The 22,154-nt window shown below is 40.7% G+C and overlaps 1 protein-coding gene across 7 annotated transcripts in view; it reads left to right on the top strand.

Moving 5' to 3' along the window:
* PHTF1 (putative homeodomain transcription factor 1) overlaps positions 1–22,154 on the top strand; it is a 46,853-nt gene that overhangs the window by 16,434 nt on the left and 8,265 nt on the right. For all 7 annotated transcript variants that reach the window (XM_044004572.1, XM_044004571.1, XM_044004577.1 and 4 more), the window contains 9 exons: positions 493–652; positions 1,356–1,532; positions 1,822–1,914; positions 3,857–4,072; positions 13,832–13,960; positions 15,876–16,148; positions 17,467–17,598; positions 18,767–18,853; positions 20,625–20,780. In XM_044004572.1, coding sequence (XP_043860507.1) covers positions 493–652; positions 1,356–1,532; positions 1,822–1,914; positions 3,857–4,072; positions 13,832–13,960; positions 15,876–16,148; positions 17,467–17,598; positions 18,767–18,853; positions 20,625–20,780 — 1,423 coding nt within the window. The remainder of the gene's footprint in view (positions 1–492; positions 653–1,355; positions 1,533–1,821; positions 1,915–3,856; positions 4,073–13,831; positions 13,961–15,875; positions 16,149–17,466; positions 17,599–18,766; positions 18,854–20,624; positions 20,781–22,154) is intronic.

Genomic DNA, 22,154 nt, shown 5'->3' with positions numbered 1-22,154 from the left:
TTTTCAATATTATTGGGTCAGCAAAAATAATACACGTGACACAGAGAAGGATAATCCAAGGCAATATATTGTGTGGTACTGATTAAAGACCATAGGAATTAACAGGAGAAATTGATGTGGAATACGATACTAGGAGAAGGCTTCCTAGAGGAGGAAAGAATTGAGTTGAACTTTGAAGGATATGTCATATTTAGGTAGGCAGTGGGGCATAGGGGAAGACAAAGCATTCTACATGACATAATCAAAAGTATGGAAGCAGAAATTGATAAGACATTTGAAGATGATTGGAAATTAAAACCTTCCTCTCAGTTTGGCTGAATATTGCCTTCCTATCCCTTAGCAAGTTAGGGGATTCACAGTCACTTACAAATGTCCATATAATTGAAAACACATGACTTTTGATATATAGCCAATAGAGAATAGTGACTTTACAAGATAAATACTTTTTAGAAACTATATGGTTTCTGATTGTTTCTTTCCTATTTTCTTCAGTCGGACAAAGAGAGTAAAATTATTAACTGACAAAGGGATTGAAACTGAAAGTACTCCAGCTTGTTTGAATCTCAGTACAAAGAAGAAACATCCCCGATCAGAAATGAGAATGTGGCAAGGAAGAGAGAAAGCAAAACTTTCAGATGGGGAGAAGAGTCAAGTAAGACTTAAATGAGAAATGTATGCTTAAAATCTTCCTTTCCTGTTCATTGGTTCCAACCCTGTGTTCTGTTAGAAATGAATAATAAATAGATTAGAGAGAGTTTTGTACATAATGTTTTTATCAGATTTTAGCTAAACCTAGAAGCCACAAGAAATATAAAAGCAAACTATCCAGTGAAGATGGTAGTTTGTTCACAATCCTCAGGATTAGGTGTTCTTGAGCCCATCGATTTAACCAAGACAATAGGAGAGAAGAAATATGTTATTTTGATAGAAAATTATATATGGGTTAATGACATGTTCCAAGAAGATTTTAAGGACTTACCTAGCTAGAAGACTGACATTATATTTAATCTGTTTTTAAAGGAAATCGTTTTGCATTTGTTAGATCTTAGTAGAAATTGAAATCAACTTGAGTTTATTTGTCTGGGTTTTTTTGAGTGTATTTATTAACTAAGATAGTTCTCTACTGGAATAAAAGAGTAACTGAGTCATTTCTGGTTTTTGTGTTTGTTGTTGAATTTTAATCTTCACCTCAGTGTAAGGCTTAGAGGAGTAGTGTGTGCTGTCTCCATTGAGTGTGTGCTGTCTCCATTGAGTGTGTGCTGTCTCCATTGAGTGTGTGCTGTCTCCATTGAGTGTGTGCTGTCTCCATTGAGTGTGTGCTGTCTCCATTGACGGTATTCTTGCTCCCTTTTCAGGAAGGTTGTAGACGTTTAGGAAATGGAGTTTCAGATGAGCTGTCAAGTGAAGATGACTGTGAAGAACAGACACAGATGATCCTGTTACGGAGAAGTGTAGAAGGGGCTTCAAGTGACAATGGATATGAAATCAAGAATGAAAAGCCATTGAGCCCTTCAAAACATGCAGGCACTCAAGTAATTTGAGTTTATCACTGTGGCTAATTTGGTTGGGTGGTTTTGTGTTTGTTTGTTTGGCTTTACTCTACATGCTTATAATGGATGTTACTTTTCTTGTTTTCTCAAGGAAAGAAGGAAGGGGAATGGGAAGGTGGGAGAGAGAATTTGGCGCTGTCAATAAAACAAAATTGAATTCTAGGAAATAGACATTAAAATATTAATTCCCTATAGTCTGATTATTATGCCTTAATTCAGCCTGTATTTTTACTTATTACTGTTTTTACTTATTTTTTATTTTTATGGTCAGGTAAAGAAAAATTCTGCTTCAAGGTGGTGTCGAATGGTCCGAGATTCAGATAGCCTGGCTGAATCAGAGCTTGAGTCAGCTGCCTTTAGTCAGGTAAAGTACTTAGTAGACATAAGTAGTAAAGATTAAATATCATTTATGTCCCATCCATTCCCTTTACCTACCCCAAAGCAGTAGTACCAAGAGTTTAATAATTTAAAATAGTACTTTTTAGTTATCACCATTTGAACACTTTAGGTAATCTTTAGGATGCTTTATAGTAATTTTGTGCTAACTGTGACCTTGAAAAATATTGGTGATGATGATGAAGTTAATTATCCAAGTAGTAACAAGTTAGTGATAGATTCAAGCTTATTATCTTTTAGGAGTACTTTACATGTAAAAGAAGTTTTTTTTCAGGTGAATATATATCTTTGTCAAAGAATCTGAAATTGTAGCATTTGTTTTCTTTTAACTGTCTGTAGATTTGCTATGGCATTGTGACTCATTGAAGAATAGTAGTATATGACATTTGTATCAAAGTTGGCACAAGAGATTATTTTTTCAATGTTATGGTTAGTTAAGACAATGGAGAGTGGACTGTGGGCAGGCAGGCTGGATCCCAAGTAGCCAGGGTTATAGAAGAACTTTCAAGTGAGTACGTATCTTCTACCTTCCTGTTCAGTAATTCAGCATTTATTAAGCACAATCTATGCTGGGCACTGGGTATGTGACAGCAGAACTAAAATTCATCACTGCTTTTTAGGAGGTTATGTTGTACTGGGAGATCTGTGTGTATGTGTGTATATGTATATATACACATACATACACACACATATATATCTGTATCTGTATACAGATATAAACATCATAGAATTTGAGGAGGGAGGAAGCACTGACCACTAAGGGAATCAGGAAAGGCTTCCCATAAGATTTGGTACCTGAGAATTCCAAGAGGTAGAGGTGAGGAGGGAGTGCAGTATCACCTGTGTGAGCTCACAGAAGCTGGGGATGGCACGCCACATTGGCCCTTTTGGCTGGAGCATGGAATTGGTAAAGCCAAGTGATAAGAAACAAGACTGGATAGGTGGATTGGAATCATTTTTAAAGGACTTTAAGGAGTTTGTATTTTATCATAGAGAGAGTACAAAGACACTGAATATTCTTAGGGGCGTGAGACGTAGTCAGAGTTGTGCTTTAAGAAGGTAGATTTTGGTAGATGTGTGAAAGATGGCTTGCAAGGGGGGAATCTTGGGAGCCAGGAGTCCAATTAGAAAGTTATTGTAATAGTCAAAGTGAGAGGTGATGAAGGCCTGCACTAGAGTGAAAACCCTGTAACTAGAGAAATTTGAAAGCTATTTTGGAGATAGTATTAACAAGACTTATTGACTGGTTGGATATGGGGGTTGAAGGAGGAAGAAGAGTCAGCTGGTGCCTGGAAGGATGGTGGTGTCTCTTCATCATAAACTGGGGTATTTGGAGGAGGAGCTGGTTGGGAGGAGAATGAGTTTTGTTTTGAATATGTTGTGTTTGAAATGCTAATGGGACATCCAGATGGATGGCAGTTGGTGATAAGCCTGATGTTCAAGGAATAAATGGGGGCTTGTCATGTACATTTGGGGAGTCACATGTATGGAGAATTGCATTCTTGAAAACTCCTGACCAGGAGAAAGGGTATGAAAGAGAAAAGGGCCCAGGACATTGCCTTGGGAAAACCTGCCAGGCTTAGAGGGTGGGACTCAGCCAAGGAGTCCTGGAGAGAATAGTGTTGTGAAAGCCAAGGAAGTGAAGGGAGGAGTGGGGCTCAAGATCGCCAGAAGCAGAGACATCAGGAGGGAGGACTGGCAGAAGGTGCCGGCAGCCCGCCAATGTTTCTAGGGGTTAGGGCTGGGCAGGAGTCCAGAGTAGCCCCTTGTCACGAGGGAGTGCTGTGAGGATGAAATTCTAAATGTTAAAGTACTGCTAACATGTGACACCCCTCAGAGTAAAGTGAACTGAGAAGAATCTGCCACATTTTTGAAAAGTTGATGAACACTTTTTCTTCTTTGACGTGAAGGAGTCTCGGTCTGGTGTCAGCGGCGGTTCTAGAAGCTGTAGTCGGAGGGACTCGGAAAGCACCCGCCACGACTCCGAGACAGAGGACATGCTGTGGGATGACCTTTTGCACGGGCCTGAGTGCCGCTCCTCAGCCACAAGTGACAGTGAAGAGGCAAACGTGAAGGCTCTGCCCCCAGGTGCCAAGCGGGATCCGAAAGAGGATGTTTTCCAACAGGTGTGTGCAGAAATCCTTGTCCTTGGGGGAAGGGGCAGGCAAGAGGGTGTACTTGTTTTCCCTTTATGGTTTTCTCTTCACATTCTTTAGTATGACCCTCAATTTGTTTCTTTGTAGACCTCAGCTTGTTTGAAAGTTTTTACTCCGTTTTATTTTTTTTGGTTTGTTTTTGGTTTTTGCAGGGCAATGAGGGTTAAGTGACTTGCCCAAGGTCACACAGCTAGTAAGTGTCAACTGTCTGAGGCCAGATATGAAGTCAGGTCCTCCTGAATTGAGGGCCGGTGCTTTATCCTCTGTGCCACCTAGCTGCCCCTATGTTTTATTTTTTTAGAAGCATTGCCATATTTGTGAATTCATAGAGGAAAACTAAGATGCTTCTCCTCTGTGAAAATTGATGTTTGTGATTTTATCTTCCTGGGATTCCTCTAGAATGGACTTAAAGGGTTCAAGGTACCACAGATTTGTTTATTTATGAGGGAGACATATTTTTCAGCTTTCAAGGAAAGAAAAACAAAAGGGAAAATGAGACGATTCATTTATGTAAACTAACCTCAGGCTCAGACCCAAATTAGGTTCATTGAAGGTCTTCAGAAGGTTCCTAAAGGATCCCTAGGAAAAGCCCAAAGAGGGATTTGGGCCCATCTGGCCAGACTACTGTCCATTTATCATTTTAGCAGAAGCTGTGGTTGTCAGTCATTTCTCCCTCTGCCTATCCATTTCTTTTCCAATGGGGCCATACAACAAACATTTGTTAATTGACTGCCGCATGCAGAGAGCCTTGTGTGAAGTGCCAGGGAAAAGAGATGAAGTCTATATGGTCTCTTCAAGTTAGTTGGTGGAAAAGGAGTGGGGAATAAAACATCAACATAGTCAATTATAGTAACTTCCCAGGGCACATAATGTAGTAGTACTGTGGGGAAAGATTTTTATAAACTGGGTGGTTCAGAGAAATCTTCCTAGAGAGTGTGACCTTTAAGGGAAAATATTTTTCAAAAAGCAAGCTCTGTCTCATAGATCTTAATGGTTTAACATAGAATTTCCTTTTCTGTTCTAATTTGAATGTAGGAATGTTCTTTTTTGGTATTCATTAAATTCAGAATAAAATAATAGAGTTTAAAACATTGAAAAACATGGGGGGGGGGTTAACAGTCTGTTCAGAAGGCCTCATTGGAAATAAACTAGGTAGGAGTTTGGAAATGTGCTGGGGAGGAAGAAGAGTGATGATTGGAAGAGAAGGCAGTGCAGGCGCCCGTGATGTGACTAGGTGTCCTAGACTATGGAGTCAGTGCAGCATGAAGTAGATTGGCCCAGTCTGCTCTCTCAGTGAAACCTGATGGAGAATTTGCAGTTACTCCAGTCCAGGATTTAGGAGAGAATTGAGAAGCTCAGTATTTTGATAGGATTCTCATCAGTTTTCTCTTCCAGCTGTGAGGAAGTGAGCATTCAGTCTCTGGGCTTCCTTGGAGGCTTATAGAGGGATTGTTGAATGCATGTTTGGCTTCCATTAAATGTAGTAAATGTTGAGTGAATATTTTTCTAAGAAAATTTGAATGTTGAAACATAACCAGAATTCATTCCACAACATTTAACGGAGATTGAATAAATAAATGCCTACTTTATGTAAATCACTGTACTAGCTTCTGAAAGAGAAACAAAACTTAAATAAGGCATGGTCCCTAGCTGTGAGGAACTAAATCATTTATGCACAGAAATAAATGATATGCATTAGAACATAATTATATATGAGAGGTATGGATAAAATGTTATGAGTTTTGAAGAGGAAAAGAATGGGACAAAGAAGATGTGATGGAGGACATATATGGGTCTTGAAAGATTTTAGTAAGCTGGAAATGGACCTTCTAGATGTAGGGAACTCTATTTACAAAGGCATAGAATAAGAAAATATCCACCATGTTTGTGGGAAGTTCCAGTTTGATAAGAGCATAGGCTATGTGAAAGGTAGTATAGGTAGGAGATAAGATTACAAAAGGAGTTTGCATCTAAATTGGAGAGGGTTTGATTTCCTGCCTTGAACTTTACTTGGTAGACCATTCTAAGTCATTAATGACTTGAAAGTTAGAGGGTAAAATGATTGTGTCTTCTGGATAGGAAAATTATTAATATTCAAAGTTGAACAAAGAATATTTCACATTGGTGCTGTCTTGAGAATCAAATAAGGTAGTACTGCAAAGTACTTTGTAAACTTCACTATATAACTCACTTATTAACTGAGGTGGTTTTTTTGTTTTGTTTTCCATCTGGTCACATTGTTTCCATTTTCAGGGCATCAAAGGCTTTCTCATAGAATAAGCCAGTAAGGGTCTTTGGAGGAGAGGCAAACACTAAATTCTGTTTTTGATATGTTTGAAATGCCAAAGGGATGTCCAAGCAGAGATTCTGGCAGCAGTCGGTGATGGGAGCCTGGAGTTCAGGGGAGAGATGTGGCCTTGTTAGGTGCATTTGGGAGTTGCCTGCATAAAGATGATAATTGAACCCATGGAAAGTGGTTGTGATTGAGAAAAAGGGTGTGAGAAAGAAGAGTGCTCAGGACAGAACTAGTCAGAAAATCAGTTTACAAGTATAATCTGCATCTTTACTGAGCCTCAGTTATCCACACAGGGTTACCCACAGAGTGTCGGATCTTAGCTCAGTTATCCACTTGAGGTTGTGCATTTGCTCTTATTGTCACTTATAACTGTGTTACCTTCATCTATGATTTTGAACTCTGAAATTCCCCATCCTGGTTATAATCTCTTCTTCCATATTTTCTTCTGTCTCATTCCTCCAAGATCTATTTTTTATCCTCAGTGTGACTCCCTGTTAGTGCCCAGCACAGTGTGTAGGTACTTAATAAATGTTTTTTGATTGATTGATGGTCTTTCTCATGAACTCCAGTCTCACGTCTCCAGCTCACATTTACCCACCATCTGCTGGTACCTCCAACTTAACATGTCTGCAACTAAATTATCTTTTCTGCAGAGACTACCACTTTTGTGCTCTTCCCTGTTTCCTTTGAAGGTACCAACCATCTTTCTAGACATTGGGTTCCTCTTGGAGTCTTCTGGATGATCCCACATCCTAGATCAAATCAGTACTACCTCTACCATGTTTCACATCCATCCTCTTTACTTTTCTGGCATGGTCTCCATCCTCATTCAGGTCTGGAACATTGTAATTGATTCATAATTGAGCCCTCTGCTTCTAGAGTCTTAACTGCCCAATCCATCCTTCACAGTTACCACAAAAATTCACTTTAGGCACAGATCTGGGCCTTCTTGCTGTTTCTCACAGGTGACTCTGTTTTCTTTCTTGCTTTTGCACCAGCTATCCCCTGAAGTGCCTGGTTTGCCTTCAGTCAGCCAGTAAACTTATTAAACACTGACTCTGTGCCAGGCACTACGCTAAGTCCTGGAAATCCAAAGAAAGGCCTGTGGGAACTGATCAGAAAGTGAAAGGGTGAAAAACAGTGGGCATGACAGGAAGATCTAGCCAAGGAACAGTCAGTCAGGTAGGAGGAAAACCAAGAGACACCAGGCACAGAAACCTGGAGAGAAGAGATTTTCAGGAGGAGAAGGTGATCTGCAGTGTCAGAAGCTGCAGATAGGAGGATGAGGATTTTACAAAGATCTTTAGATTTGGGAATGAAAAGGTCAGTAGTAACTTGGGAGGAAGCGGTTTCAGTGGAATGATGAGATGAGTAGCCAGACTGCCGAGAACTAGAAGTGAGTGAGAGGAGGAAAGTGAGGGGGCATTGATGATAACTACCACACGTGGTAGGATCTCTGAATGAATGTTAGCGAGTTTCAGGGGAACTTCATGACAGTTAGCAAGCATGGCTTCGTGGTTTCCTCCTTTTCTGTTAAGGAGCATGTGGTAGAACCAAAGGAGGGAGATGGTGGGTTGGGACTTGGTGATAATACAAGGAAACAAAGGAGTCAAAATAGTGGCTAGCCAGGCTCGTGGACACACCTGTAATCCCTGCAGCTGGGGAGGCTGAGGCTCGTGGATCACTTATGCTGGGAGTCTGAGCATCAGTTGCTTAAAACAGTTGGGTGTCAGTGCTAAGTCTGGCACCACTATTTCAAGGGTCTGGAAGCTGGGACTAAGAGGTTACCTAAGGAGGGATGTACCAGACCAGACAGGTCATAACTCCCATGCTGGTCAGTAGTGAGATGAGGCCCATGAAGAGCTGTTGTGTTTCCAGCCTGAGCAAGATACAGAGACCAAGTCAAAATGAAAAAGGATGGTGATGTGTTCAGTTGGCTTACCAAGGGATCAAAATAGGGATGACGGTTCAGTGTAGTCAGTAAGGGGACAGTGGATCATACTCGGGGATGGAAGGATCAGAGGATGAAGATTAGGTTTCAGAGAAGGAGTAAGGCATAGGGAGAGATGGAAAGGCATCATCCATGAGTGTAGCTGAAGTGGCGTGGAAGGAAGGCCAAGAAGTTGAATAGATTGAGGAGCTGAGAAGTTAGAGTATTTGAGGGAGCCTCAACACATATGTTGAAGCCCCAGGAATAGGGTTAGGTGAGAGGTCCTAGAGAAGTTTGTGAGCTGTGCTCTAATTTCTAAATTCAGAAAGAAGGGAGAATATGTGGGGGCTGGTGGATAACAGCTACCAGAACCTGGACTAGGTGACAAATTTAGACTTCTTGAACCACAAAGGAGGGAAGGTCTCTGAGTGATGGCAGCGAAGGGAGAGTCCACCATGAACAGAGAGTATGGAGGGAATGAATGAAAGTGCTCTAGTACTGGCAAGGGTAGCCAGGGAATTGGTATGGTCAACAAGGCCCAGGACTTAGCGCCAGAAGACAGAAGGAAGAGACGAAGTGGTGTAAGATATGAGGAAGTTTAACTACAGAATGAGTGTTTCAGTGCGTCCTAAAGAAGGGATAGGCAGATCTGGAATGGAGTTGAGGTGGATGGGAATAAGGGAGCACCAGCTGTGGTTGAGGAGAGGGCTTTGTACTTGGGTAGTTGGTTCATGGGGAATATGTCCAGACACTGGAACAGTGAGGCTCACTAAGGAATCCATTGATTAGAAACTTTAAGGTTGACCCTATGGGAATCAGGAGTTCTTAAGCTTTTTGTCTCAGTGCATATAAAGATAAATATTTTTTGCCATCCAAGTTCATGGGCCCCCTGAAATCTCCCAGTGTGCTCCAGGTTAAGAACCACTGCTTTCAGTTTTGGTGCAGTCCTCAATTCCCCCACCTCTTGTGTATCTGTTCTAGGAGGCCACAGATGTAATCCAGTCTACTCTTCCTTCATTTCTGGGATCAGCTCATTGTTCATCCACAGTACCCATCCAATATGCATGTATGAATGCACCCACCCCAGTAGGCTTCCCCATCCATCTGTATGTCATATTCTCTCCGATAAGCATTCTTAAACCACTTGGGTTTTCCTGTACACACTGTTAAAGCTAATTAAGTGACCATGAGTATCATTAAAAAGGTTCTCTAGGGATTGGTGCAGTCAACAAAGTATCATCTAGAAACAGACACATTTGCTGTACTACTCCATTTGTATGGAATCTGTCTTCCATTTGAGCTTGGCTCTTCACATGTGGCGAGGACCTTTGCCAGACATTTCCTGGCTTGGTGATTTACATGATAATGGTAACAATTGTCTCTTTTGTTAGCTCTATCACGGAATCGTGCATGATATTAATATATATGCGTGGGAAAGACACTTTTCAGGAATGAAAACTGTTAAGGATTCATTTGACCTCTGCCAAGTCAAATGCCTTTTGAAAAGTAAATCCCTTCAGGTGGTGACTCTGAAAATGTGTTCTGCTGAAGAAAATTGTTTGTAAAAACCTAAGTTTTATTTTCAAGAGTACTTTCATTAGGTGCATAGATCATGCTCATTAAAATTTTGTAGAGGTGAAGTAGATAGTTTGGTTATTAGTTATTGATATTCTTTTGATCACACTTTTGGTAGTGATGCCATCTATGTTTTTGCCAGCATTTCAGTATCTTCCCCCCTCTCAGATACCTTGAGAATGGATACCTCCAAGGCCCTTGGAATTGTGTCACTTCCTGTACAGGTTTCCTTTGTGAATATTTTATTTTATTTATTTTTATATATTTTATATTATTTTATTAATTGTGAAACTGATTTGGTCTAATGCTGTTTCCACTTTTGTTGTCTTTAGTGCTATTTATAATTCCTTATATAGCATCTTGGAGACAGAGATGTGCCTAGATCCGCAGTGAAGAAAATGGCTGGCATTTCATAGAAAAGCTAAAAGTCTGTTTCATTTTCTTTTGTCTTTTGACCTCCTTCCAGTTTCATCTTTATATGCTCCCAGGATCTGGCTTAATGGTTCTCAGGTCAGACTTCTCCAAACTTGAATTTTTCCCCTCGCTGCCAGCAGCCTATATGTAGTAGATAGCAGAATACATAGAGTACTTACTAAGTGCTTTCTATTAAGCATAGATGTTGTACTTAATAAATGTTTGTTGAATAGTCAGTGGGTGCTTAATAAATGTTTGATGAAAAGTTAGTTGCATAATAGATGTTTTGTTGACTCAGTTCCTTAGATTTTTAGACAGCTATTAACCTCTCCTTTTGGATTTTCCTTTTACTGGTACAGATGACAATCACTTGACGTCATCTTATCCTGTATAATTCTTGCACTTACTTTTTCCTTAAATCCGTTTCAGAATATATACTCAAAGCAGAAGTCTTTTTCTAGTTCTTTTTCATATATCTTTTGTATCCACTAAACTGTGAGGATTGTAGAAGGATTATTAAACAGCAAGCATTTATTAAGTGCCTGTTGTGTGCTGGGCACTGTGCGTAGCACTGGGGTACAAAGGCAAAAAGGAAACAATAGTTTGTTGTTCTTGAGTTTTCCTTCTTTCTTTTTTTTAATAATAAAAGTATTTCATTATTTTCCAGTTGCAAGTAAAGATAGTTTGCAACATTTGTTTTTTGTTGTTGTTGTTTTTTAACATTCGTTTTTATAACATTTTGGGTTCCAAATTTTTCTCCCTCCCTCCCCCCTCCCCAAGACAGCAAGCAAGCTGATCTAGGTTATCTATGTACAACCACAATAAACATCTTTCTGCATCAGTCGTACTATGGAAGAAGAATCAGTCTTATTCTTGAGTTTTCAAGAAACCTCCCTGTCACTTGGGGAAACAAGATTAATGCCTGAAGCAACTAGAAGACATTAAAGATTTCATGTAATTACATTTCAGTTTGTTTGGTTAAGAAAATAAGTGACTATGGAGAAAGAATTGAATGAGAACTAGAATAGTCAAGTGATTTGAGCTGAACCTTAGCAGATGGGAAAAATTAGGAAGCAGGGACCAGAATGCATTTCTGTTACAAGAGGGAAGTTTTGGAGGTGGTAAAGAATGGTATGTTTTGGAGCACAGCCTTATTTGTGTTGGGGAATGTAGCAAATAAGATTAGCAACAGGTTTAAGTAAGATTAGTTACATTATAGAGGACTTTGAAAGCCACATGTAAGAATTTAGGCTTGTGGGGCAGCTAGGTGGTACAGTGGATAAAACACTGGCTCTGGATTCAGGAGGACCTGAGTTTAAATCCAGCCTCAGACACTTGACACTTACTAGCTGTGTGACCCTGGGCAAGTAACTTAATCCTCATTACTCCCCCCCCCCCCCAAAAAAAAATTTAGGCTCGTAGTCTAAACAGTTTTGTAGAGAATGTTGAAAATTAAGGACAGTGATATGATAGAAGTTTTATTTTGTGACAATTTAGTTGGACTGTAGTAAATAGGATAGATTGGAGGTCAGGACATCTTGGATAAGGGCAGTGACCATGATGAAGAGTTTAGTTTTATTCAAAGAATCATATATTTAAATATCCCTTAGATCTTATGTAGATTAACCCACAGACTTCTACATATGAGGAAACTAACAGCCAGCGATGTTGTGGGGCAGCTAGGTGGCGCAGTGGATAGAGCACCGGCCCTGGAGTCAGGAGTACCTGAGTTCAAATCCGGCCTCAGACACTTGACACTAGCTGTGTGACCCTGGGCAAGTCACTTAACCCCAATTGCCTCACCAAAAAAACCCAAACAAATAGAGATGTTGTGACTTGTCAGGCTTATACAGTAGCAGAGTCATGGGTAAAACCAGGCTTCCTGTCTCTTAATCTATTGTGCCATTCTGCTCTCTGATTTACCTTTAAATTTTTTTTACTTAATTTTATTTTTTATCTTAATAGTATTTTATTTTTTCCAGTTACATGTAAAGATAGTTTTCAGCATTCATTTCTATAAGATTTTGAGTTCCACATTTTTCTCCCCTACTTCCTTCCCTCCCCCCTTCCTAAGAAGGCAAGCAATTTTATATAGGTTATATATGTACAATCACATTAAACATATTTCCACATTAGTCATGTTGTGAAAGAAGAATTGGAACAAAAGGGGAAAACCTCAAAAAAGACAAAAAAATTACACAAAAAGTAAAAATAGTATGATTCAATCTTCATTTAGATCCCACAGTTCCTTTTCTGGATGAGTCCTTTGGAATTGTCTTGGATCATTGTATTGCTGAGAAGAACTAAGTCTATCACAGCTGATCATCACACAGTGTTGCTGTTACTGTGTACAATATTCTCTGTGAGATTTAAAATGGGATACTAGAGCATTAATTTCCCCTCTTTAACCTTTCCCTTAATTTATTTCCCAGACTAGTAAATGGAAGAAGCTTCTGTTCTCTAGTTAGAGCTTTTATTGTGTGGTAGTTACCAGGTGATGTTGATTAGAGGGATAGGAAAGTAGAAATACAAACAAATAGCCTTAAGTCTAAGCTTAGTCTATATTCTGTATAAAACTCACCAAAAGCCCAAGGCCACCTTTGGGAAGGAGAGCTGCGTCAGGCACATGCTAACAGCGAGCTGGGCCGCGTCTGTCTGTGCGTCGCAGTCATTGGACCAGGAGAGCAGGAAAGAGATCCCATTTCCGTTCTCTCCTTGCCTTTTAAGCTCGGACCCCGGAAGTGGAGTGCTTAGCAGCTAGACTGACGTGTGTAGCCCATGCACGGCTGTTGGTCTCCTCCCCGAAAGGGTGGTCCTTTAAAAACTGGCGTCTTTCCGTATTCACTAACCGACTGATAGGAAACTTTTTTACCATATATCCTGGTTCTACTCACTTCACTCAGCAACAATCCTCTTAAGTCTTTCCAGGTTTTTTATCATTTCTTACAGCACAATAGTATCCCATTACATTCATATACCACAACTTGTTTAGCTATTGCCCAGTTGATGGGCATTCCCTTGATTTCCAATTCTTTGCCACCACAAAGATAGCTGCTATAAATATTTTTGTACAGGTGGGTCCTTTTCCCTTTGCTGTGATCTCTTTGGGATACAGACCTCGTAGTGATGTTACTGGGTCAGAGGGCATGCACAGCCCCATAGCCCTTTGGGCATAATTCCAAATTGCTCTCCAGAATGGTTGGATCAGTCTCCTTTACCTTTGAATTTACAAATCCAAAATCTTAGAACTAGAAAGATCCCAGAGATCAGCAAGCACATTTTCTCACTTAGTGCAGGAATCCTTTCCATATGATTGTCCATGACAGATGGTCACCCAACCCCAATCCAGTTCTGGGGAGGATCGTGGGAATAGATCCTGAGGGGATTTGTGGAGAGATATTTGTTGAGGGTGACCACTGTGCATCGTAAGTGTCCTTGGGACAGAGTGAGGAAGAACTGCTTAGCAGGGGAGATCGAGACCTGATAAGAAACCTTGCTTTATTTTTACCTTTAGAACCATTTGTTCTGGCTTCAGAATACAAGCCCTGCCTCAGAACGAGTGAGTGCAATAATTTGGGAAGGTAACGAATGCAAAAAAATGGATATGTCTGTTTTGGAAATCAGTGGCATCATCATGAGTAGGGTAAGATTTTTTTTGTTTGTTTTGTTTTTAAATCTTGAAATGATTTTCACACATTCCACATTGTGGGCACCATTTGCTGTTGTGAAACAGTCCTGTTTCTGGTGTAAAGAAAGTAAGTTTTCAAAATGCTTCTATTTATTGTTTTTCCTGTACTGTGGGGTTTGGAGGGAAGAGGTATCTCTCTCACTGCTTTGTGTCCTCCCCTCCCCCTAGTCCATTGGGGGAAGTCTTGCTGTGTCACCAGCAAGGAGAAGGGCAGGAGACGTTTCTGCTTCAAGGGGAGGGAAGCTGTTAACTTGCCTATATGTTGTCCCTTATCCATTGTATATAGACAATCAGTGCTGTTATTATTTACATATATTTAAGCCTAATCTTTAATGAGAAAGATTTAAGAATCTTAAATCAATACATTTATTTCCTCACTCCCCAAATTGTGGTCCTTGGGGCCCTAGTGTTCTGTGTGAGTTGAATATGAGTTAAGTGATAATTTTGGTATTAATGATATTTTCTTTTCTAAAATGTTCAGTATGAAATATCTTCCCTTGCTGAAGTCCATTTATTTCCTAGTGGCTTGGGGCAACTAGGTTCTTGAAGGTTACTCCAGCAGACTATAAGCTCTGGTCGGTCTTTTTTTCAATTAGAGACCCAGCCATAGATTTTTTATCACTTCTCCAAGGACCAGTTTTACTATATATAGGAAGGTCTGTAAAAAGAAAATGGGCCCCCAAGTGATAAAATGTCATTTTGGCCATTAGAAGCCCAAGCCTAAAACATGGAAGCATTGTGATCATTGTCAGTGGAGGGGGTACCTATAACAGTGAAATGAGAACTCTTTTGAAGTATTAAAATTACAGGGTGGTGGGTTGTTGTTTTTTGGTCTGAAAAAAATTGGTATAATTTCTTGTTTTGTGTCAAAATTTCCCCAGCTCTCTCTTTTCCTGTATTTTATGCTCCCAAATCCGGTGTTGATTGTTCCTGGATTTGATCAGTACCTCATTAGATTTGAATGGAATGAGATTGGGCCTGTGGTTGCATTAGCAGAGAGAACTCCTGGGCGAGAAAACTCCCTGTGCAAAAGAAAGTTGGCCCATTTTCTACAATGGGCTTTGAGGTGTCTCAAGGCCTGAGCACTTTGTGGTTTCATGTCAGGGGAGGCCTTGGTCCCAGATCTTCCTGGGGCTAAGCCAGAGCTCATATACCAGACCGCCTCTCTGGATTTCAGTGGGAGCCGATAGAAGAACTTTTTGAAAGGGGAAAAATATATCAAAAATAAGCCTAAATTTACGACCTAAATTTTTTTTTCCAGGGGGAGAGGGGGGAACCTATAAAATATAAGCTCTTACAGCTAGCTGATATCTAAGGCCTTCTGCCATTGACTTGTACTTAGGCTTCTAACCTTATTTCACACTCATCTCCTTCAGGAAGTCTATATTCCAGCCAAAATGAGCCTACTGGCTATTATGAGACTTGTCTTCCACCTCTGTGTATTTACAGGAGTTTCCTCTGTGCTTAGCCCTTATCTCGAGTTCTAGGATCCTTGACTACTACATGCATAAGCTTGGTGAAGCAGTCACTGATGCCCCAGTCAATTCCCTTTACTTCAGTTTACCTTGGATTGTGCTTCTTGATTCATCTGTCCCCACATTAGAATGCACGCTCCTTGGAGACAGGGACTTTTCCCCTTCACATCCTTAACACAGTATATACACACTTAATAAATATTTAATCAAATGCTCCCCCCCCCCCAAAAAAAAAAGACCAATAGAGTATATATGAAGTTTTACAGTGTTCCATGGCCAGATCCATTTGTGGAAAGCAGGGCTGATTTTTTTTTCCCCAAGAAGAGTTTTTGATGAATATGACTTTTGTAAATGAATCCTTCCTTATTGAACGGTGATTTTTCATTCGTCTCCAGGTTAATGCATATCAGCAGGGCGTAGGGTACCAGATGCTGGGAAATATTGTGACCGCTGGGTTAGCATTTTTCCCCTTCTTACACCGGCTCTTCCGCGAGAAGAACCTCGACCAGATACGATCCATCTCGGCTGAGGAGCTCCTGACTCTCTTCTGTGGGGCGCCACCTTCGATGTCAGTCATCATTCTGGCGATGATCAGTTTTCTGGAGCGCTTGTGTCTGACCTGGATGTTCTTTTTTATGATGTGTGTGGCAGAAAGGACATACAAGCAGGTCAGTGAGAGGGTCCCCGAGTCCTCCTGTCTCTTGTTGCAGTGGGACCCTTCTCTTCTTTTTTCCTTACTACAAAAGTTAATGACTCTAAAGCAGCATCATTATTTTATGTAACCTGCATGTTTGTAGTTATTTAAGAATGCAGAATTACAACAGAGAAGTTTCTGCTGTGAATCTGAAAAATGACTTCAGTCATTTTATTTTGAGCAGATTTCGTGATGTGCCTTTTCAGTCATATAAACCAAGTTCTTCCCGGCCATGGAAAAGATGATTTTTTTTCACAGCACCATATGAATCCCAAGACGTTTTTTAAAAACCAGGACAGTGGGACAGCTAGGTGGCGCAGTGGATAAAGGACTGGCCCTGGAATCAGGAGGACCTGAGTTCAAATCCAGCCTCAGACACTTAACACTTACTAGCCTGTGTGACCCTGGGCAAGTCACTTGACCCCACCCTAATTGCCTTACCAAAAAAAAGAGAGAGAGAGAAACTGGGGCAGTTTGTTTCATTACACTATATAGCCTAGTCCTTAACATTTTCTTGGTGAAGTTCTGAAAAAATTTAATTGGAAATGAATTTATCATGTATCTGTAAAATTAACTGGAGGAATAGGGGGTGATTCTCTGTCCATGGCTTTAGAGTAAGCTTTTTGGGTATCAGAAAAGAGTTTAGAAATCTGTTCTGCACCTATTAAACTGGGCTCCTCAAATTTACAAGAGTAAATATTCTGTACTTAGCTAATGCCTTTCTTCTAAACACTTTCCTGAGCATCCTGAGGCATAGAACTAGTTCTCTATCCTTATATTAGATAGTGAATCCGAAGGAGATGAAATCACTCTAGAAGTGACAGGTGGATTTGTTTTTAAGTCAAGTAGAGTTAGGGCTGTTCTGCAGGGGCCACACCTTGTTTGGGGCATTCAGAGAGTCAGTCCTCTCTGATCACATCTGTTGAGAAATGGGAGAGGTTTTCATTTGGTCACTTTTGTCTTTCTCTCTTTTCAGTTTTGAATCATAATGTTATTGATACTTCTTTTGATATAACAGATACTTTCCAATAAATACCTAATCAGCTCTCCCCCTATTCCTCCAAAACAATTAAGCAAAACCACCCAGGAGTGATTGCAGCTAGTTGTATGTATATCACTTTAAATTTGTTTTGCAAAGCTGATTTCATTTAAAGAAATTTAGTTTCCATCTTAGTGTGCACTGAATAAAATTTCATGTTGTTTCTTTTTTTTTTTTTGTAGGGGGAATTGGTAATAACAGAGGTTGACAGATGTTTACATTATTTCTCTTCATATATTTTTCTTTTCCCTAGCGATTTTTATTTGCAAAACTCTTTAGTCATATTACCTCTGCCAGGAAAGCTAGAAAATACGAAATCCCTCATTTCAGGCTCAAAAAGGTGGAGAACATTAAGATATGGCTATCACTACGTTCTTATTTAAAGGTAAATTTTATCTTAACGTTATATGGAAAGGCTTAGAATTTACATAGAGAGACATTACAGTAGTTTACCATCAAACTGTAGTTTGATAAATTATGTGAATTGGGGGGGGGGGAGGTGCATAGTATATTAAATGATCATTATTTTTAGAGGCAGAAGACCTGAGTTTTAGTCCTAGCTCTTCCACTTGCTCCTGTTTGCCCTTAAACAAGCTTCTTAATTTCTTAAAATCAGTTTCCTAATCTGTAAAATGACTATGTAATCTTTAAGGTCCCTTCCAGCCCTAAAGCTATGATCCCATCCTCTTTTATGCCTCAGTTTCCTTATCTCTGAAATGGGGATAATAAAATTTGGTCTACACTCTACACAGGCTTGTTGTGAGGAATGCGCTTTGTAGACTTAACATAGATGTGTACACACTGTTGCTGGATTCCAGCAAGAGAGTGACTTCCAAAGCTGACCAGAATGAAGCTTAGAAATAGGTGTTATTCCTCATCTAGAGGAAGTGAAAACCTTCAGAGATGGATTTAGATAAGAAAAGAGAAAGGCACAGTATATTACAATGGTGCTGTGACTTTCTTTTCTCTCAAAGGGCACAGCTGAATATACATGCATCTCACTGAACAAATGACTGCCTTATTTAGAAAGCAGACAGAGTTTGGAAGTATTAAGATCTGTCCCCCTTCTAAATAAGATAGCAACTTTGAATTGGGAGTTTGGAGATTTAAAAAAAAAAAACAAACAGCTTCCTGGTTTCATGGAAAAGACGATTTTTTTTTCACAGCACCATATGAATCCCAAGACATTTTTTTAAAACCAGGACAGTGGGGCAGCTAGGTGACGCAGTGGATAAAGCACTGGCCCTGGATTCAGGAGGACCTGAGTTCAAATATGACCTCAGACACTTGACACTAGCTGTGTGACTCTGGTCAAGTCACTTAACCCTCGTTGCCCTGCAAAAAACAAACAAAAACCCAGCTCCTATAACATTAACTTCCTATATGTAGAAATCTTTAGCTTTTTAAAGCAAAAGTGCATACAATTTCAAAATGTTACTTGCTTTTTTAGGTAATGAAGTTGCTAGATTGCTGCCATTAGTTTTTTGTAACATCTAGCATTAAATATTTTAAGTTTTTCCAGTTTGACATGTTAGTGTATCTCATTTTTACAGAGACGGGGTCCACAGCGTTCAGTTGATGTGGTTGTGTCTTCAGTGTTCTTACTGACACTTTCAATTGCTTTTATTTGCTGTGCCCAGGTAAGAATTTCATAGAAGAAATTTCTCTGTAGCTTAGCTATTTTAATTTTAAGGTATGTTACATTTGAAAAGTGTCTTTGAATTTGTTACTCTTTCTGAGTCCTTTGTAATCTGGAATTAAGAATTTTGAGGTCTAATATTTATCCACTGTGATGTCACGGATAGAAAGGCCTTGTAGTCAATATGACTCGGCTTTGAGTCCAGCCTTTGACTTTTACTGGCTGTGTGATCCTGGGCAAGTCACTTAATCTTTTAGTACCCCAGGCACCTCTCTCAGACAATAAGTTCTAGGACAGTTGTTGATCTACATTGGCAGAGGGAATTTCCTTACTGTCAATCATTCTCTACATCAGTGAAAATACCAGTCCTAACCCATCATCATTAAAGGGATGGTTAGTAAAACATCTAGAAAAGGCAGTGGCAATCACAGAGTCACTGTGGCTTCATTATAAGCATATAATGCCAGGCTAACCTTATTTCCTTTTTGATGGGTTACTGTATTGGTAGATCAAGGAAAGTCATAGAATGTCAGTCAACAAATATTTTCTTAAGTGCCTCCTATGTGCCAGGCACTGTGCTAAACTCTGAGGATACAAAGAAAGGCAAAAGACAGTCCCTGACCTCAAGGAGCTCACAGTTTAATAGATGTAAGTATAGTTATTGACATTTTAGCAAAACGTACAAGATATTCTTGTTATTCTTATGTGATCTCTTAACTGCCAGATCTAATGGCCTCTTCTCACTCCTCCTCCTCCTCCTTGACTTTTCTGTACCAATTTAAATTGTTGATCACCACCTCTTCCATGCTTTCTCCTCCCTAGGTTTTCATGATACTGCTCTCTCTCGGGTCTTCTTCTACCTGGGACCACATTGGTTTCCTTTGCTGACTCTTCATCCTTGTCAGTCAGTTACTCAATAAACATTTATTAAGTATCTACTGTGTACAAGGCACTGTGCTAAGCACTTATCACACCCTCTAACCTTGGTGATTACCATTAACCACGAGTGTCTCATAAGGCTCTGTCCTAGGGCCTCTTTTCATCTCCTTATATACTATCTCCCTTGGTGGTCTTATCAGCTCCATTAGATTCTGTTGTCATCTCTATGCAGATGGCTTCCAGATCTATATATCTAGTCTTAGTCATTTTCTTGAGCTATAGTTCTGTAGCTCAAACTTCACATGTCCAGAACAACTCATTATCTTTCTCCCTAAACCTATCCCTCTTCTCAGGTTCCCTGTTACTGTCCAGGGCTTCCTCTCCCTCCCATTTTCCTGGGAATCATCCCCACCTCCTTTCTCTCACTCATCTTCCATATCCAGTCCATTGCAAATCTGGTCATTTCCACCTTGGCAATGTGTCTCAAGTATCCCCTTCTCTCAGCTCACGTACCTGTCCCTTGGGTGCAGGCTTTCCTTTTCTCTCACTGGAACTACAGCCTTTAAGTTGGTCTCTCCCTCAAGCCTGTCCCAACTCTAATCCATGCTCTACTGTGCTGTCAAAGTGTCTTAAAACACAGGTCCAACCTCCTTCACCTCCTGCTCAGTAACTTTCATGAGGAGCAAGGAACCTTCCAGAGAGTGCTGTGGGCATATCGAAGCCTTGTTCTTTCTGGACATCAGCTCTTTGGCCTAGTGTGGCTTTTATTCACTTGTCCTTTGCATGATTGTGATAGTACAAGTGGGAAACAGACTCATATGAAGTCTGAGGTGAATCTTCTGAACTGCTGTGATTTTAAAATCTGTGTGTGTGTGTGTGTGTCGTTTTTGTAGGTTCTCCAAGGCCATAAGACCTTTCTGGATGATGCTTATAATTGGGAGTTCCTGATTTGGGAAACAGCCCTGCTGCTCTTCTTACTGCGTCTTGCCTCTCTGGGGTCTGAAACCAATAAGAAATACAGTAATATTTCAGTACTGCTCACGGAGCAGGTAACACATGTGTACTTTACTTCCCTGGCTTAGGGTCCATGTTGTTTTTTAGGGGTGATGCTGCTGCTTTCAATCTCTGTTACGATGCAAAGGCTCATTCAGTTCAGCAAACATCTGTTAAGCACCTACTATATACAAGGTCTGGGGGTACAGAGACAGAAACAAAGCAAGGAGCCTGTGTTCTACTAGAAGGATTCAATATATACTCAAATAAGCTCCTCAAGTTTGAGGGAAAGGGAGGTGAGAGAAGATGCTAACTTGGCAGGGGACAGGGGAATGGGCATGGGATTCTACAAAGATTTTGTGGAGTAGCTAACCCCGAGAAGCGGAGATGTCAGGCGTGAAATGGGTGAGTTTGGAGACGGCTTATAGACTTACAACTTGAGGAGCTAGCTTGTAGTACAGTTTGGCTGCAACACAGCGTGTGACAGCAATTAGCGTGAAATAAACCTGGGCAGGCAGGCGGAAAGGCTTGTGGAGGGCCTTCCATGCCGAGTCAAGGAGTTTGGGGCTTTCTCATCTAAACAGTGAGTGGCAGAGGCACTGAAGGATTTTGAGCACAGTAAATACAGGACATCATTTTGGCAGCCGCGTGGAGGGTTAGATAGGAGAGGGGACAGACTTGAGACAACGGGACCAATTCGGAGGTGCTCATGGTGGTCTAGGCAAGAGATGATGAAGGCCCGAAGGAGGCGTCTGTGGCTGAGAGTGGAGAGAAGGGAATGAGATGTGAGAGATGAAGTGGAGGGAAGAGCCACAAGAGGAGAGGCGAGAGTTAGAGATGACTCTGAGGTTACAAAACGGGGTGACTGGAAGGAGCTCTCTCTGGCAAGTGGGGAGGAGAGGCAGGTTTGCATGGAACAGAAGGAGTTGGGTTTTGGCCATGTGGGCTTGAGATGCTTCCTGGACTGGATTCCAGGGAGAGACATCTAGCGATCTGGAGAGAGCGATGAGTGCTCACTGTCGTTTGGGAGTTACTTGAACCCAGTGAGATCTTTACAAGAGTATGTATAGAGAGGAGGAAGAGAAGGACACCTATGCTAAGGGCACAGGAGAAAGAGGATCATCCAGTATAACAAAGAAAGAGGCTGGTCAGGTGGGAGGAGAAGCCTGAGAAAGCGCTGTCCTTGGGGAAGAGGGGGAAGTGGGCAAGGAGCACCAAAAGCTGCAGCAAAGTCGAAGGATAAAGGGTTCTTAGATTCAGCAGAGATCATCTCTACCTTTGGAGGGAACCGTTCATGGGAGTCACCTGAGGTGTGTGACCAGTGGTACAGGAACAGCGGTTGTAGACATTCTTAGCAGGAGCTGAGCAATGATCAAGAGAGTCCTGGAAATGTGTATAAAAATGGTTCTTGAGGTGCTTCTGAGTCAGTC

This window comes from Dromiciops gliroides, chromosome 4 (genome assembly GCF_019393635.1).
Source record: "Dromiciops gliroides isolate mDroGli1 chromosome 4, mDroGli1.pri, whole genome shotgun sequence".
Taxonomy (NCBI): Eukaryota; Metazoa; Chordata; class Mammalia; order Microbiotheria; family Microbiotheriidae; genus Dromiciops; species Dromiciops gliroides.
This window is presented reverse-complemented; position numbering and strand designations above follow the sequence as displayed.